At 52.8% G+C, this 17567-nt stretch overlaps 2 protein-coding genes across 2 annotated transcripts; both read right to left on the bottom strand.

The window, feature by feature from the left end:
• Window positions 1-201: 201 nt before the first annotated feature.
• LOC119929625 (olfactory receptor 24-like) lies at window positions 202-1173 on the bottom strand. Its single transcript, XM_038747800.1, has one exon. It carries the CDS (start codon window positions 1171-1173, stop codon window positions 202-204), a length of 972 nt encoding a protein of 323 aa, XP_038603728.1.
• A 15452-nt stretch (window positions 1174-16625) lies between these two features.
• On the bottom strand, window positions 16626-17567 carry LOC119929624 (olfactory receptor 1M1-like). Its single transcript, XM_038747799.1, has one exon. It carries the CDS (start codon window positions 17565-17567, stop codon window positions 16626-16628), a length of 942 nt encoding a protein of 313 aa, XP_038603727.1.

The raw sequence follows: 17567 nt of genomic DNA, 5'->3' as shown, positions 1-17567 counted from the left end.
AGTACATGTCCCGGTTCTATGGGGCACTGTGCAGGTCCCAGTTCTATGGAGTCCATTACCGGTCCCATGTCTTCGGGGTCTTGTGGCGGGACCTGGTTCAGTGAAGTACAGGGTCTGGGTCTCTGGTCTTCCAGTGCAGGCCCCAGCTCTATGGGGGTGGTCCAGGGCCCGGTTCTATGGGGCCCGCTGCAGGGCCTGGTGCTATGGGGCCTGCTGCAGGGCCCGTTGCAGAGTCTCGTGCAGGTCCCGGTTCCATAGGGACCGGCGCAGGGCGCGGTGCAAGTCACGGTTGCGCAGGCTGTAGATGAAGGGATTCAGTAGGGGGGTGACCGCCGTGTACAGCACTGCTGCGATTCGGTCCTTTCCGGCAGAGTGGCTGGAAGGAGGACACAGATACACAGCGACGGCCGTCCCGTAGAACAGCGAGACCACGGCCAGGTGTGAGCCGCAGGTGGAGAAGGCCCTGTGCTTCCCCCTGGCTGAGGGGACCCTGAGGACGGCAGCCACAATGCGAGCGTAGGAGCCCAGGATCAGCCCGAGGGGAGCCACGAGGACCATCGTCCCCACGATCAAGAGCATCACCCGATTGAGCGTGGGGTCGGAGCAGGACAGCGGCAGCAGTGGGGCCAGATCACAGAAGAAGTGGGGGATGGTGGAGTTTTTGACACAGAAGGACAGTCTGGTCAGCAGGAGGGTGTGGACCAGCGCAGCCAGGCTTGTGAGGCCCCAGCAGACGGCCAGCAGCAGGCCACAGTGCCGGGGGCTCATGGCCGTGGTGTAGCTTAGCGGGTGGCAGATGGCCATGAACCGGTCGTAAGCCATGGTGGCCAACAGGAAATCATCCAGGGCACCAAAGGTCATGAAGAAATAGAGCTGGGCCAGGCAGCCGGCGTAGGAGATGGTTGGGTTCTGGGTCCGGAGGTCGGCTAACATCTTGGGGACGGTGGCGGAGGTGAGGCCGATGTCTGCGAAAGACAGGTTGGCCAGGAAGAAGTACATGGGCGAGTGGAGGCGCGGGTCCGAGCCGACGGCCAGGACGATGAGCAGGTTCCCCAGTGTGGTGACCAGGTACAGCCCAAGGAAGACCATGAAGAGGAGCCGCTGCATCCCGGGCTCCCTGGACAGGCCCAGCAGGACAAACCCAGACACTCCCGTCTGGTTTCCAGGCTCCATGTCTTGAGGAGTCTGTAGGAGATACAGTTGACCGAGCATTGAATTTGAATGGGGCAGTTATCCTCTCGGGTCAAAAGTCACTGCCTGGAGCTTATTTTTGAGACCAAGCGCCTCAGAACTCAAGCACTGTATGAGGCCCCTGGTGGTCTCACTGCCTCGCCTGCTGTCTCTGGGCAGGGGAAGACCAACCCCCTACAAGAGTTGCGATGTCCATTCGATCATTAAAGATCTCTGTTGAACGACACCTCCCATCCTCCCCGAGCCACTACCTGCTCCAGTGCTCCCTCATCATCTCCGTCCCTATTCCTCAGCTCCCTCCATGTCCGAGTCCTTTTCAGAGGGCCGTGGCCAGGACTGGGTGACCAGATGTGGGTGTCCAGATCTAGGTGATGTGACCAAATTGACCTAATCCAGGTGACCAGACATGGGTGACCACAACTGGGCAGTCCAACCTGCATGATGAGGGATGGGTTATACCAGCCTTTGGTGATCTAACCTGAGTGACCAGACTTGGGGAACCAAATCTGGGTGATCACATCTGAGTGATGAAATAAGGGTGATCAGTCCTGTGGAGCCAGGACTGAACGATCAGACTCAAGTGAACACCCTGCTCTCTCCCTGACTTTCCCATCACTGTAGATGGCACTACCATCCTTCCCGTCTCACGAGCCCACAACCTTGGTTTCATCCTCGACTCTGCTCTCTCATTCACCCCTCACATCCAATCCGTCACCAAAACCTGCCGGTCTCACCTCCGCAACATCGTCAAGATCCACCCTTTCCTCTCCATCCAAACCGCTACCCTGCTGGTTCAGTCTTTCATCCTATCCCGACTGGATTACTGCATCAGCCTCCTCTCTGATCTCCCATCCTCCTGTCTCTCCCCACTTCAGTCTATACTTCACGCTGCTGCCCAGATCATCTTTGTGCAGAAACGCTCTGGGCATGTTACTCCCCTCCTCAAAAATCTCCAGTGGCTACCAGTCAACCTACGCATCAGGCAAAAACTCCTCACTCTTGGCTTCAAGGCTGTCCATCACCTTGCCCCCTCCTACCTCACCTCCCTTCTTTCCTTCTACTGCCCAGCCTGCACCCTCTGCTCCTCTGCTGCTAACCTCCTCACTGTGCCTCATTCTCGCCTGTCCCGCTGTCGATCCCCGGCCCACGTCATCCTCCTGGCCTGGAATGCCCTTCCTCCGCACATCCACCAAGGTGGCTCTCTTCCTCCCTTCAAAGCGCTACTGAGAGCTCACCTCCTCCAGGAGGCCTTCCCAGACTGATCCCCCTATTTCCTCTCCCCCTCCCCATCCCCCCAGCCCTACCTCCTTCCCCTCCCCACGGCACCTGTATATATGTTTGCATAGATTTATTACTCTATTTATTTTACTTGTACATATCTACTATTCTATTTATTTTGTTAATGATGTGCATCTAGCTTTACTTCTATTTATTCTGGTGACTTGACACCTGTCCACATGTTTTGTTTTGTTGTCTGTCTCCCCCTTCTAGACTGTGAGCCCGTTGTTGGGTAGAGACCGTCTCTATATGTTGCCAACTTGTACTTCCCAAGTGCTTAGTACAGTGCTCTGCACACAGTAAGCACTCAATAAATACGATTGAATGAATGAATGAATGAACTGGCTCATCAGCCCTGGACCCAGGACTGTGATGGGTGTCTGAGCTGGGCAGAGAAGGCTGATCCTGCTGACATATCCCCAGTCTGGTTGGGCTGCTTAATGAGGGCCACTCTTTGGCTTCCTGGTCAGCTGAGGTGAACCCCTCCCTGCGGGCTGTGAGGGCCTTGCCTGGATTTCCCTGAGGGCAGGCATGGCCCCTGCCCAGCACTTCTCTAAGTATCGGGAAGAAGAGGGCCACAGCTATGCTCTGTTACCTTACTGGAGAGAGGACACCTTAGGGGGATCAATGTATCCACGCCAGAGGCGCAGACCAAAGAGTAAGCTAAGCTCCCAGCATGAAATGCCTGAGCCCAGATGCCGAAGGAGGCTGGGGGGAAGGGGAAAAGGGAAGTGGAGCTGGGGAAAGATGCTGAATTCCAGCATTCGGTGGGAGAGAAAAATCCAAGTGGAGCTAAGAGACAGTTGGCGGGGCAGAGGATGGGCCTGGGTTTGGATCCTAGCACTGAGCCCTATATGTGGGATCTATGGGCCCACTTGTCCCCAGCCAGAATGTTGGGAAGGGCTGAGGGGCACCTCCTGAAAAAAAACTACCAGGAGCTCTAGTCTCAGAGGGGTTTTCCGTTAGATTCATCAGCAGGGAGCCATGCAGCGAGCTGGGGACAGGGCCATTGGTGGCAGGGTGACAGGAGGAGAGCCACTCACCCAGACCACCGTTCTGGGGCCGGCCCCCTCATCTTCAGCCGACTTGCCTCAGGGGGTCCCGCGACAGAGGGCCCCAGTTGTGAGCCCTGGCTTCTTCCTTCTGCCTTCCACCCCAGGTGGGCACAGGTGTGCGCTCATTATTTTTGGCTTTCCCCGTGAGGACGACTATGGGCTGCTTACCAAAAGGGGAGGGGTTCTCCCAGCTTTCTGGAGCAAGAGCCTCCTGGAGACTTCTCCCTCCCAGGCCTCTGTGGCTCACCTCTGCTGACTGGTCCACTGGGCTGAAGATTGGGTGCTGCTGGCCTTGGGGGTGAGGGAGGGGTGTTGGGGAAGGGAGTGCGGATGGCTCAGTGCAAGCCATCCCCACTACTGCAAACACAACTCCAGCGCCCATCCTTCACCATCAGTGTCAGAGCAGTGGTCCCCCAAATGCCAGGGCCAGAAAATCAACCCGATGGTATTTTCATGGGGTCAACCTGCAGGTGGGCAAGGGATTCTCTTTCAGGGACACTCACACTCATTGAAGATGATGATGATAATAATAAGCATTTAATAAATCCTATGGGCCAAAGCAGTTTGCTAAGTATGGGGGTAGATACAAGATAATCCAATGGGATTCAGTCCCTGTCCCACAAGGGACTCCCAGTCTAAGAGGGAGGGTGAGCAGGGATCTTGTCTCTTTCTTACAGCTGAGGAAACTGAGGCCCAGAGAGGTGAAGTGACTCAGCCAAGATCCCCAGCAAGCCAACAGTTGAGCTGGGATTCGAACCCAAGTCTCCTGCCTCCCCATCCCGTGCTGCCTCTGCTGGGCCCCACTGCCAGCAGCAGAGTCGTCTTGGAAAGGAAGGACACCTCTGTAGGAGCTCTTGCAGCTGGTTGGCCCACATTTCTCTTTTCCCAGTTGACAGCGAGAAAGGGCTGACTCCTCATTCCCTGGATTGTCACGAATGGGGCTTTTGAATCCAAAGAACAATGTCAATGACACAGACGGTCCCCCATGACCGGGTTGGGGACCCTACCACTGAGGGAGAGGTGGGAGTCCAGAACCCTCACCTCTCCCTTCCACCAGAAAATGGCTCCGTCTCTTTCCTGGAATCGGCTAGTCTCACACAACCGGACCTGATTGATTCCCTCCTGCTTGGGGTAGAGACTGAAAGCTCATCTCTAGGCTGTAAGCTCATTGTGGGCAGGGAACAAGTCTATCACCTTTCTTATATTGTCCTCTCCCAAGTGCTTAGTACAGCGCTCTACACACAGTAGCACTCAATAAATACAGTTGATTGACTGACTGACTGTAGGCTCATTATGAAAGAGGTAGCAATTCCCTGAGGATTTCCAGTCTCTTTCTGGGAAGAGTTCCTGCAGGAAGCTGGGGACTGAGGAGCCTGGGAAAGCAACAACCCTCAACGGTTCTGGTGGGAGCAGCCCCACTTAGACAAGGCAGGGAGTAGTGAACTCTGGAAACACAGAGCCCGAGACCCTTCTTGGGGGTTCTGCTGAGGAAAGCCCCCAGGATACGGTCCAAGGAACACTGTGGCCTGGGTGGAGATGGGATATGGCCAGGACATGGGCAGGGCTCTGATGGTCTTCACTGTTAAGCTCGAGCTGCTGAACGTTGTTGGTGAAAGTACGTTGCTGGTGAAAGTCTAAACACCAAGCCTACCTTGTTCACTTAAAATTTATCCTTTCCTGCCTTAACTCTGCCCTAACCTCTGCCAGGCAAAATTATTTTTCTTCCCTATTGACACCCATGCCCATCACCTCCGTGAGCTGTTCCGGACATTTAATTCCTTCCTCAGGCCCCCTGTTCCTCCCCCTCCTCCATCCCTCACCCCTAATGATCTGGCCTCCTACTTCATTAGTAAAATTAACACCATCAGGTCTGAGCTCCCCAAAGTCACCCCTCCCCCTTCTCCAACCCTCCGACTCTCAACCCTCTCTCCTCTACTTTCCCATCCTTCCCAGCAGTATCTTCAGATGAGATCTCCTCTCTCCTCTCAAGTGTCACCCCATCCACCTGCACTTCAGATCCCATTCCCTCTCATCTTATGAAAACTCTCGCCCCTTCCCTCCTCCCCTTCTTAACTTCTGTCTTCAACCACTCACTCTCCACTGGTTCCTTCCCCTCTACCTTCAAACAGGCCCACGTCTCCCCCATCCTAAAAAAACCCTCTCTTGACCCCACCTCCCCTTCTAGTTATTGCCCTATCTCCCTCCCACCCTTCCTTTCCAAACTCATAGAACGAGTCGTCTACACTCGCTGCCTCGAATTCCTCAACTCCAACTCTCTCCTAGAACCCATCCAATCTGGCTTCCATCCCCTACACTCCACCAAAACTTCCCCCTCAAAGGTCACCAATGACCTCCTTCTTGCCAAATCCAATGGCTCCTACTCTACCCTAATCTTCCTCGACCTCTCAGCTGCCTTCAACACTGTGGACCACCCCCTTCTCCTCAACATGCTATCCAACCTTGGCTTCACAGACTCCGTCCTCTCCTGGTTCTCCTCTTATCTCTCTGGCTGTTCATTCTCAGTCTCCTTCATGGGCTCCTCCTCCCTTACTGTAGGGGTTCCTCAAGGGTCAGTTCTCAGTCCCCTTCTGTTCTCCATCTATACTCACTCCCTTGGTGAATTCATTTGCTCTCATGGCTTCAACTATCATCTCTACGCTGATGACACCCAAATCTACATCTCCACCCCTGTTCTCTCTCCCTCCCTCCAGGCTCATATCTCCTCCTGCCTTCAGGACATCTCCATCTGGATGTCTGTCCGCCAACTACAACTCAACATATCCAAGACTGAGCTCCTCATTTTTCCTCCCAAACCCTGTCCTCTCCCTGACTTTCCCATCACTGTAGACGGCACTACCATCCTTCCCATCTCACAAGCCCGCAACCTTGGTGTCATCCTCGACTCTGCTCTCTCATTCACCCCTCACATCCAATCCGTCACCAGAACCTGCCAGTCTCACCTCCACAACATCGCCAAGAGCCGCCCTTTCCTCTCCATCCAAACCTCTACCTTGCTGGTTCAATCTTTCATCCTATCCCGACAGGATCACTGCATCAGCCTCCTTTCTGACCTCCCATCCTCCTGTCTCTTCCTGCTTCAGTCTATACTTCACTCTGCTACCAGGATTATCTTTGTACAGAAATGCTCTGGGCATGCTACTCCCCTCCTCAAAAATCTCCAGTGGCTGCCAGTCAACCTACGCATCAGGCAAAAACTCCTCACTCTCGGCTTCAAGGCTGTCCATCACCTTGTCCCCTTCTACCTCACCTCTCTTCTCTCCTTCTACAGCCCAGCCTGCACACTCTGCTCCTCTGCCGCTGACTGTGCCTCATTCTCACATTTCCCGCCATCGACCCCTGACCCATGTCCTACCTCTGTCCTGGAATACCCTCCCTCCACGCATCCTCCAAACTAGCTCTCTTCCTCCCTTCAAAGCCCTACTGAGAGCTCACCTCCTCCAGGAGGCCTTCCCACACTGAGCCCCCACCTTTTCTTCTCCTCCTCCTCCTCCTCTCCTCATCGCCCTCCCTGCCCTACCCCTTTCCCCTTCCCCACAGCACTTGTTTATATTTGCACATATTTATTACTCTATTTATTTTATTTGTACATATATATTACCCTATTAATTTTATTAATAATGTGTATACAGCTGTAATTCTATTTATTCCGATGGTATTGATGTCTGTCTACTTGTTTTGTTCTGTTGTCTGTCTCCCCCCTTCTAGACTGTGAGCCCATTGTTGGGTAGGGACTGTCTCTATATGCTGATGATTTGTACCTCCAAGCGCTTAGTACAGTGCTGTGCACACAGTAAACGCTCAATAAATACGATTGAATGAATGGATGAATGAATGATGGCTTGAGCTGGACAGCCGAGCCAGGCAGAAGAAGAAACTGGGTGTAAGTGTTGGGGTGAGAGCTGGGGAGGAGGGTGTGTGTGTGTGTGTGTGTGTGTGTGTGTGTGTGTGTGTGTGTGTGTGTGTGTGTGTGTATGCATGTGTTGTATAATAATAATTGAGGTATTAAGCACTTACTATGTGGCAGGCAGTGTACTAAGCCCTGGGATGGATTCAACCAAATCTGGGTGGGGCTCACAGTGGGGCTCACAGTCTCAATCCCCATTTTCCAGATGAGGGAACTGAGGGATAGAGAAATTCATCCATTCATTCATTCAATCGTATTTATTGAGCGCTTACTGTGTGCAGAGCACTGTACTAAGCGCTTGGGAAGTACAAATCAGCAACATATAGAGACGGTCCCTACCCAAAAACGGGCTCCCAGTCTAGAAGGGGGAGACAGACAACAGAACATGTAGACAGGTGTCAAAACCGTCAGAATAAACAGAATTAGAGCTATATGCACATCATTAATAAAATAGAGTAGTAAATATGTACAAGTAAAATAAATAGAGTAATACATCTGTACAAATACATACAAGTGACTTGCCCAAGGTAGCACCGCGGACAAATGGCAGAGCCAGGATTAGGACCCATAACTTTCTGACTCTCAGGCCTGTTTTCTCCATCCCCTACACCATGATGTGTTTCCATGCCTGTCAGTGAGACTCCCCCACTGACTTCTGACTTCTGACTTCTGATGGTATTGACACCCGTCTACTTGTTTTGTTTTGTTGTCTCCCTACCCACAACAACCATTACCTCCCCAGCATTACTGACCTGGCTGGTTTGACCCAGTGACTGAGACGCCGTCACCACGATCTGGCTGTCTTGGAGTCAGCCAGAAAAGCTCCCTCAGCCCCGATTCCTCTTCTCTCCCCTGGGTTAAAGAGCTCGGGGAAGGTGTCCGGCCCCAGAGCTGGAGGTGCTCTGAGGGGGGACATGTTCCCAGGGCGGGGGGCCCTGGGGGTGCCGGCCCCCTATCCCTCGGCTCCTCGTTAGACGGAAGCTGGGTAATTGTCCCACATCCACCTCCCTCTTGGCAGGTGAGCTGGCGGTGTGTTTGTGTGTGTGTGTGTGTGAGGGGGGCCCTCCGTTTCTGACTGACTTCTGGTCTCTGATCCTGGAGGAGTCGTATTTGCTGTGGTATTTGTTAAGCTCTTACTATTTGCCAGGCTCTATGCTAAGCACTTGGGAGGATACAAGCAAACTGGGTTGGACACAGGAGTCCACAGGGACTCAGTCTCAATCCCACTTTACAGATGAGGTAACTGAGGCACGGAAAAGCAAAGTGACTTGCCCAAGGTCTGACACAGCAGACAAGTGGCGGATCTGGGGTTAGAACCCAGGGGGAAGCAGCGTGGCTCAGTGGAAAGAGCCCGGGCTTTGGAGTCAGAGTTAATGGGTTCAAATCCCTGCTCCGCCAATTGTCAGCTGGGCGACTTTGGGCAAGTCACTTAACTTCTCTGGGCCTCAGTTACCTCATCTGTAAAATGGGGATTAAGATTGTGAGCCCCCTGTGGGACAACCTGATCACCTTGTAACCTCCCCAGTGCTTAGAACAGTGCTTTGCACATAGTAAGCGCTTAATAAATGCCATTATTATTATTATTATTATTAGGTCCTTCTGACTCCCAGGCCTGGGCTGTAGCCACTAGGCCATGCTGCTTCTCTGACATCACGGTCATCACCTCGGTCACCCCTCTCACCATCAGCATCACCACCAAACCTCCGCTGTCATCACCTCCACTACTGCCACTGCTGTCACCATCCCCGCCTCCCCCCTGCCACCATCACTAACATCACCACGGTCACCACCAACATCACCACTGCTAGCACCACCTTCACTAGCATCGCCACTGTCACCGCCTTCATTATCATTATCGCTTCCCTTATCTGTAAAATGGGAATTAAGACTGTTAGCCCCCCGTGGGACAACCCGATCACCTTGTAACCTCCCCAGCACTTAGAATAGTGCTTTGCACATAGAAAGCGCTTAAAACATGCCATCATTACTACTAAAATAATTATTAAAATAATAATTTTAGTAATCATTCTTGCCTGTCCTGCTGTCTACCCCCGGCCCACGTCCTCCCCCAGCCTGGAATGCCCTCCTCCGCACATCCGCCAAGCTAGCTCTCTTCCTCCCTTCAAAGCCCTACTGAGAGCTCACCTCCTCCAGGAGGCCTTCCAAGACTGAGCCCCCTCTTTCCTCTCCCCCTCCTCCCCCCTCCATCAATCAATCAATCAATCAATCAATCGTATTTATTGAGCGCTTACTGTGTGCAGAACACTGTACTAAGCGCTTGGGAAGTACAAATTGGCAACCATCCCTCCCGGCTTTCCTCCTTCCCCTCCCCACAGCACCTGTATATATGTATATATGTTTGTACGTATTTATTACTCTATTTAGTTTATTTGTACATATTTATTCGATTTATTTTATTTTGTTAATATATTGAGTTTTGTTGTCTGTCTCCCCCTTCTAGACTGTGAGCCCGCTGATGGGTAGGGTCTGTCTCTATATGTTGCCAACTTGTACCTCCCAAGTGCTTAGTACAGTGCTCTGCACACAGTAAGCGCTCAATAAATACAATTGAATGAATGAATGAATGAATTTCATTAGTACCACCACTGCCACCTTCCTCACCATCACCCGTCACCACTGTCACCACTTCCAGCCCTTGCCACTCCCATCACCACTAGAATCACCAGCCTCAGCACCATGATTAGCATCATTACCATCACTGCCAGGATCACCGGCATCACACTGTCATCACCATCACCATAATCACCATCAGTCCCACCACTGCCATTACCACTGTCACAAGCATCACGGCGGTCACCCCCAGAATCACCAGCTTCACCACTGCCATCGCCCCTGTCATCGCTAACATCACCACCATCACCATAGAGGAGCAGCATGACGTAGTGGCTACAGCACGGGCCTGGGGATCAGAAGGTCAGGGGTTCTAAGCCTGACTCTGCCACTTGTTTGCTGTGTGACCTTGGGCGAGCCACTTCACTTCTCTGAGCCTCAGTTACCTCATCTGGAATATGGGAATGATGACTGTGAGCCATGTGTGGGACAAGGACTGTGTCCAACTGCTTTGTCTGTATCTACCCCAGAGCTTACTTAGTACAGTGCCTGACACATAGTAAGTGCTTAAAAAATGCCATTGTCATTATTATTTTATTATTACAATCACCAGCATCACCGCTGTCATCACCATCACCACCATCATCAGTACCACCACTGCTGCCGCCTCCATCACTGTCACTGCTGTTACTCCCACCATCACCAGAATCACCCCTCACCACCACCAATACCACCAACATCACCTTCACCACCCCCATCAATACCACCATTGCCAACTTCATCCCCACCACTATCATCGTCTGTCACCATGTGACTTAGTGGAAATAGCACGGGTTTGGGAGTCAGAGGTCGTGGGTTCTAATCCTACTTCTGCCACTTGTCAGCACTGTGACTTTGGGCAAGTCACTTAACTTCTCTGTGCCTCATTTACCACCTCTGTAAAATGGGGATGAAGCCTGTTTTCATCCGATCACCTTGTATCTACCCCAGCGTTTAGAACAGTGCTTGGCACGTAGTAAGCGCTTAACAAACGTCGTCATTATTATTATTGCTGTTATTACCACCAGCAGCATCACCACTGACAGCGCCACAGTCCCCCTCCCCCTCCAACATCCCCACTAGCGTCTTCACCCCCTCCGTCCCCTGATACTGCTGTCAGCACCTCCATCACCGTGGTCATATCACAGAATCCACCCTGTCTACTTTCCTCCAACTTGCACCTCAGGCCCACCCACTGTGGGTCCTCCGGGAACCCTTTTTGCTGACAATTACAGAGAGAGACCAGAGTTCAGAGGGCCCCTCAGGGTGGCTTTGTCTGAGCCACCCACCCCGGTAAACAGGAGGCCCAAAAGGATCGGGTGTGTGTTCGCGAGCACCGCACATCTCTGTAGAAAGTTTGGCGACATTCGAGATGGCCCCGACAGAAAAACCTGGGCAGCAACTCAGGAAGAGAGCTAAGAGTAGGCTGAGTAGGGGGGAGATGAGGACCAGCGGGGCGGAGGGGAGGAGCGTTAGGAGGCTCGGGAAGCAGCGGGGCCTAGTGAAAAGGGCTCAGACCTGAAATTAAAAGATTAAAAATCATTTCTCCCATTTCCTTAGACTGTAAGGACTTTGTCTGATCTAACTGCTTTTATCAACCTCAGCACATAGTCAGTGCTTAACAAATAACACGATCATTATCATCATTATATAATATTAATATTACATTAATAATAATAATAGTATCCTCCAAATTAGTCTATTGCCAAATCCTGTCAGTTTTTGATTCATAGCATTTCCCGGATCTACCCCTTCCTCTCCAACTAGATTCATACCAATCAATTATTCAGTGGAATTTGTGTACTTCTGATGGTATTGACACCTGTCTACTTGTTTTGTTTTGTTTTGTTGTCTCCCTGCCCACAACAAGCTTACACTCTAGAGGACTGTATCTATCAATCAGTCAATCAATCAATCGTATTTATTGAGTGCTTACTGTATGCAGAGCACTGTACTAAGCGCTTGGGAAGTACAAGTTGGCAACATATAGAGACAGTCCCTACCCAACAGTGGGCTCACAGTCTAGAAGGGGGAGACAGAGAACAAAACCAAACATATTAACAAAATAAAATAAATAGAATAGATATGTACAAGTAAAATAAATAAATAAATAGCGTAATAAATATGTACAGACATATAAACATATATACAGGTGCTGTGGGGAAGGGAAGGAGGTAAAATGGGGGGATGGAAAGGGGGGAGAGGGGGAGAGGAAGGAAGGGGCTCAGTCTGGGAAGGCCTCCTGGAGGAGGTGAGCTCTCAGCAGGGCCTTGAAGGGAGGAAGAGAGCTAGCTTGGCAGATGGGCAGAGGGAGGGCATTCCAGGCCTGGGGGATGACGTGGGCCGGGGGTCGATGGTGGGACAGGAGAGAACGAGGTACGGTGAAGAGATTAGTGGCAGAGGAGCAGAGGGTGCGGGCTGGGCTGGAGGAGAGAAGGGAGGTGAGGTAAGAGGGGGCGAGGTGATGGACAGCCTTGAAGCCCAGGGTGAGGAGTTTCTGCCTGATGCGCAGATTGATTGGTAGCCACTGGAGATTTTTGAGGAGGGGAGTAACATGCCCAGAGCGTTTCTGGACAAAGACAATCCGGGCAGCAGCGTGAAGTATGGATTGAAGTGGGGAGAGACACGAGGATGGGAGATCAGAGAGGAGGCTGACGCAGTAGTCCAGACGGGATAGGATGAGAGCTTGAACGAGCAGGGTAGCGGTTTGGATGGAGAGGAAAGGGCAGATCTTGGCAATGTCAACACCTATATCTGCCTCCTTGCAGACCTCCCTGCCTCCAGCCTCTCCCCACTTTGGTCCATACCTCTCTCTACTGCCCAGATCATCTATCTAACGCACCGTTCTGTGCATATCTCCCCAATTCTCAAACGCCACCGTCGCAGCAACAAACAGGAAGGAAGAGAGCCTCATTCAGCTCTCCCCCTGGGACTTGTCCTGGCCTCCGTCTCCGATCTCATGAGGCCCTAGACGTGCCCAAGCGGGGTCGCCAGCAGAGGACGCCTGGTCCCCAGTTCATTTTCGCATTTCTCTCTCTGTCCTTCTCCCTCTTCCTTTTCCTCAACCAGTCATTAATGCTTTCATTCAATCGTATTTATTAAGCTCTTACTGTGTGCAGAACACTGTACTAAGTGCTTGGGAAAGTACAATGCAACAATAAACAGTGACATTCCCTGCCCCAGTTCTCTCACGGCTCCCCAGAGCTTGTCCCATCTGCCCAAAGCATCTCCCATCCCGAGGGGCCCGCCCGCCGGCTGGACGTGTCGAGTCTCTTCTTTGTGGGTTGGTAATCAGGGTGTTCGTCTACACGGTATTCTGGGAAGGACTCATCCTCCATGGTGCTGTACACAGCGAATAGCCCATCTCCCCACCATGACCATGTCCATGCCACTCAAGCACGTGAAGGAGCGTTTACTTCTCCCTCCTCCACCAGCCATCCCCTCACCCCTCGGGGCACTCACATACATCTCTTTAAACTATGGCTTCCCCTCAAAATGTATCTTAGTGTCAATCCAGTAGAGAAGCAGCGTGGCTCAGTGGAAAGAGCCCGGGCTTTGGAGTCAGAGGTCATGGGTTCAAATCCCGGCTCTGCAAATTGTCAGCTGTGTGACTTTGGGCAAGTCACTTCACTTCTCTGGGCCTCAGTTCCCTCATCTGGAAAATGGGGACGAAGACTCTGAGCCCCTGTGGGACAACCTGATCACCTTGTAACCTCCCCAGAGCTTAGAACAGTGCTTTGCACATAGTAAGCGCTTAATAAATGCCATTATTAATTAATCAATTAATCTCCCCTGCTAGATTGTAAGCTGAGACGCAGTGTGGCTTTGTGGATAGAGCCCTGGCCTTGGAGTCAGAAGGACCTGGGTTCTAATCCCGGCTCTGCCACTTGTCTGTGTTGTGACCTCGGACAAGTCACTTCACTTCTCCTTGTCTCAGTTATCTCATCTGTAAAATGGGGATTAAGACTGTGAGCCCCATGTGGGACATGGGACATGGACTGTGTCCAACCTGATTAGCTTGTATCTACCCTGTGCTTAGAACAATGCCTGGCACATAAAACAAAACAAAACAAAAGAATTCCTTGAGGGCCGGGACTGTGCCTACCTATTCTATTGTAGCGTACTCTCCCAAGTGTTGAGTCTGGCACTCTGGGCACAGTGATAATCATAATAATTATGGCATTTGTTAAGCACTTACTATGTGCCAGGCACTGTACTAAGCACTGGGATGGATACAAGTAAATCAGGTTGGATATAGCCCCTGTTCCACATCGCGCTCACAGTTGGAATCTCCATTTTACAGATGAGGTAACTGAGAAACAGAGAAGTGAGCAAGAAGTGACTTGCTCAAGGCCACGCAGCAGATAAGTGGCCGGGCTGGGATTAGAACCCATGACCTTCCGACTCTCAGGCCCGTGCCCTATCCACTATGCCATGCTGCTTCCTGTGTAAATACTACTGATGGATGGGTTGATTGATTCCAGTAGGGCTTTTTAGACATAATCATGATGATGATGGTTTGTTAAGCGCTTACTATGAGTTAAGCACTGTTCTAAGCACTGGGGTAGTGTCTCTGAGTGACACTGTGTCCTCAACGACATTCCAACAACCAATATCCTACTCCTATAGGACTCATTTAGGGTCTGGGGGTTAGGGTTTGGTGTTTGGGGGTTGAGGTAGGACACTTTCTGAATGACACTGTTTGTGCAGTAGAGCGGTTCTGGCTTGTGCTGAGCCTGCCACACTCTGTGACGGGCTCCACGGGCCCAGCAGCCCCCAGTGCAGATGGTCAGTGGGGATGTGGAGTGCGGCCCGTGGCTTTGGGACACAGTAGCTCCAGGTGTCCACACGTCCTCACCACAAGCACAACCGCAACCACCAGCAGCAGCAGGGGAAGAACGCCACATGGGTCATCCAAGTCCGTGGAAAAAGGAATAGAGGGAACACCGATCCAGAAGTCAGTCTTATTTAGTGAGCTCCTACTGCATGCAAGACACTGGGCTAAACGTTTGGGATAGTACCATAGTTAGTAGACACGATCCCTACCCTCAAGGGTCTGACTTTCTAGCATGGGAGACAGAGACACTGGTATAAATTAGTCAGTCAGTCAGCCAATCACATTTATTGTGTGCAGAACATTGAGTGCTTGGGAGGCTACAGTATAGCAATATAACAGATAAATCCCCTGCCCACAAGGATCTTACAGTCTAGAGGTGGAGACAGACATGAATACAAATAAATAAAAGACTGATACGGACACAAGTGCTGTTGCGGGAAGTGCGGAGAAGCCAAGAAGGATCTGCACATGTGTGCCTCTGGGGCAGGGAAAGGGTGCCCTGGTGTTTAGGGAAGCAACATGGTCTAGTGGAAAAAACACAGGCCTGAGAGTCAGAAGACCTTTTTCTAATCCTGGCTCTGACACATGCCTGCCATGTGACTTTGGGTAAGTCATTTCACTTCTCTGGGCCTCAGTTACCTCATCTGTAAAATGGGGATTCAATCCTCCTCCCTCTGACTTAGACTGTAAGCCCCATGTGGACCAAGCACTGCATCTAATGCGATTCACTTGCCTCGACCCCAGTGCTTAGCACAGTGCTTGGCCCATAGTAAGTGCTTCACAAGTACCCTAATGACGACGACGATGATGATTAGGCAGCACAGAAACACTGAAGTGGCAGCTGGGGGGAGAGGAGAGGTGACTTGAGGAAGGTTTCCTGGAGGAGCTGTGACTTCATCAGGGCTCTGAAGAAGAGGAGAGCAAGGGTCTGTTCTCCTTGAGTCAGCCCCAGAGGGAACGAAGTACACCGGGTGGGCAACTTGAAGGGGGAGGGAGTGCCCAGCAGGGAGTGAGGAGGGACAGATGGAGGGAGGGAGGGGAAGGGAGCAAGAGGTCGCTAGTAGGAAAGACAAGATGAAAACACAGTGAGTATTGCAGGTTATCACTACTCCATAGGAGGAAAGAGCAACCTCCTTAGAAGAATTAGGAGTGGTATTTATTGAGAGCCCAATGGGTGTAATGTGCAGTGCTGAAATGCAGTCCTTGGAAGTCCACAATGAGAAAATGACACATTCCTTCCCGTCAGGGTGCTTACCCTCAAATGCGGTAGACCGATGTCAAAATCTTCACCAAGAAACAGAACAGTAGACTGTTGAACTGAAGACACGCACGTGCACACTTGCTGAGGATGGCGTGAGGCCAGAGTGGAGGACATCACTGGGAACACTGCTCGCTGCAGTCCAGGGCAGGGGTTTAGTCCTCAGGCGGGGGGCTCTATCTGACCTCCCCGCTGCTGCCGCCGACCCTCCCCAATCCCTGTAAGAGGGCAGACGGACTTGCAGAGAGACTGACAGAGAGACGGACAACCAGACATCCTTCCCAGGAAACCCTGCCTGGAGCCTCTGAGAGATGCCCACGGGCCCCTGGCCCAGCTAGCCGCCCCTTCCTCGCAGCCCCCCTGTGCCCCGGGGTTGGGGAGGGGGTGCTACTCAAAGGCAGGGGGCTGGGACCAGGGGGCAGGGGGCAGGGAGTAGGGGGAAAGGCGGGGCCCTGGGCGGGTGTCCCTCCGTCACTGCGAGGAGGTTCTCCGGGGGCCGAGCGAGCGCAGGGCGCGATGTAGGTCGCGGTTGCGCAAGCTATAGATGAAGGGGTTCAGCAGTGGGGTGACCGTCGTGTACAGCGCCGCCGCGGCGATTCGGGCCTTCTCCGCCGAGCCGGCCCCAGAGGGAAAGAGGTACACGCCGATGACCGTCCCGTAGAACAGCAAGACCACAGCCAGGTGCGAGCCACAGGTGGAGAAGGCCCTGCGCTTTCCCCCGGCCGAGGGGACCCTCAGGACGGTGGCCACGATGCGGGCGTAGGAGCCCAGGATGAGCAAGGTGGGCAGGGAGATCAGAGCCCCTCTCCAGTACCACAGCACAGCCTGGTTGGCCCAGGGTCGGGTGCAGGACAGCCGCAGGATGGGGTTGAGGTCGCAGTAGAAATGAGCGATCTGATGGGACCCGCAGAAGGGCAGCCGGTCGACCAGCACGGTGCGCGCCAGGGCGTAGAGGTGCGTGGTGATCCAGCAGGCGGCCAGCAGCAGGCCGCAGTGCCGGCGGCTCATCACCGTGCAGTAGTGCAGTGGGCGGCAGATGGCCACCAACCGGTCATACGCCATCACCGTGAGAAGGAAATTCTCCAGGTCCGTGAACAGAAGGAAGAAATAGAGCTGGGCCAGGCAGCCAGCGTAGGAGATGGTTGGGCTCTGGGTCCGGAGGTCGGCCAGCATCCTGGGGACGGTGGCTGAGGTGGCACCCACGTCCACCAGGGACAGGTTGGCCAAGAAGAAGTACATGGGCGAGTGGAGGCGTGGGTCTGAGCCGACGGCCAGGACGATGAGCAGGTTCCCCAGCACCGCGACCAGATACAGCCCCAGGAAGACCACAAAGAGGAGCCGCTGCGTCCCCGGATCGCTGGACAGGCCCAGCAGGACGAATCCGGATACGCCCGTCTGGTTGCTCCCGTCCAT

This window comes from Tachyglossus aculeatus, chromosome 6 (assembly GCF_015852505.1).
Source record: "Tachyglossus aculeatus isolate mTacAcu1 chromosome 6, mTacAcu1.pri, whole genome shotgun sequence".
Taxonomy (NCBI): Eukaryota; Metazoa; Chordata; class Mammalia; order Monotremata; family Tachyglossidae; genus Tachyglossus; species Tachyglossus aculeatus.
The sequence above is the reverse complement of the archived record's forward strand: the minus strand, read 5'-3'. Positions and strand labels throughout refer to the sequence as shown.

Excerpts from the sequence above, each read along its gene's own strand:
- LOC119929625 (XM_038747800.1), bottom strand. The coding sequence starts at position 1,173 with ATGGAGCCTGGAAACCAGACGGGAGTGTCTGGGTTTGTCCTGCTGGGC.
- LOC119929624 (XM_038747799.1), bottom strand. The coding sequence starts at position 17,567 with ATGGACGGGAGCAACCAGACGGGCGTATCCGGATTCGTCCTGCTGGGC.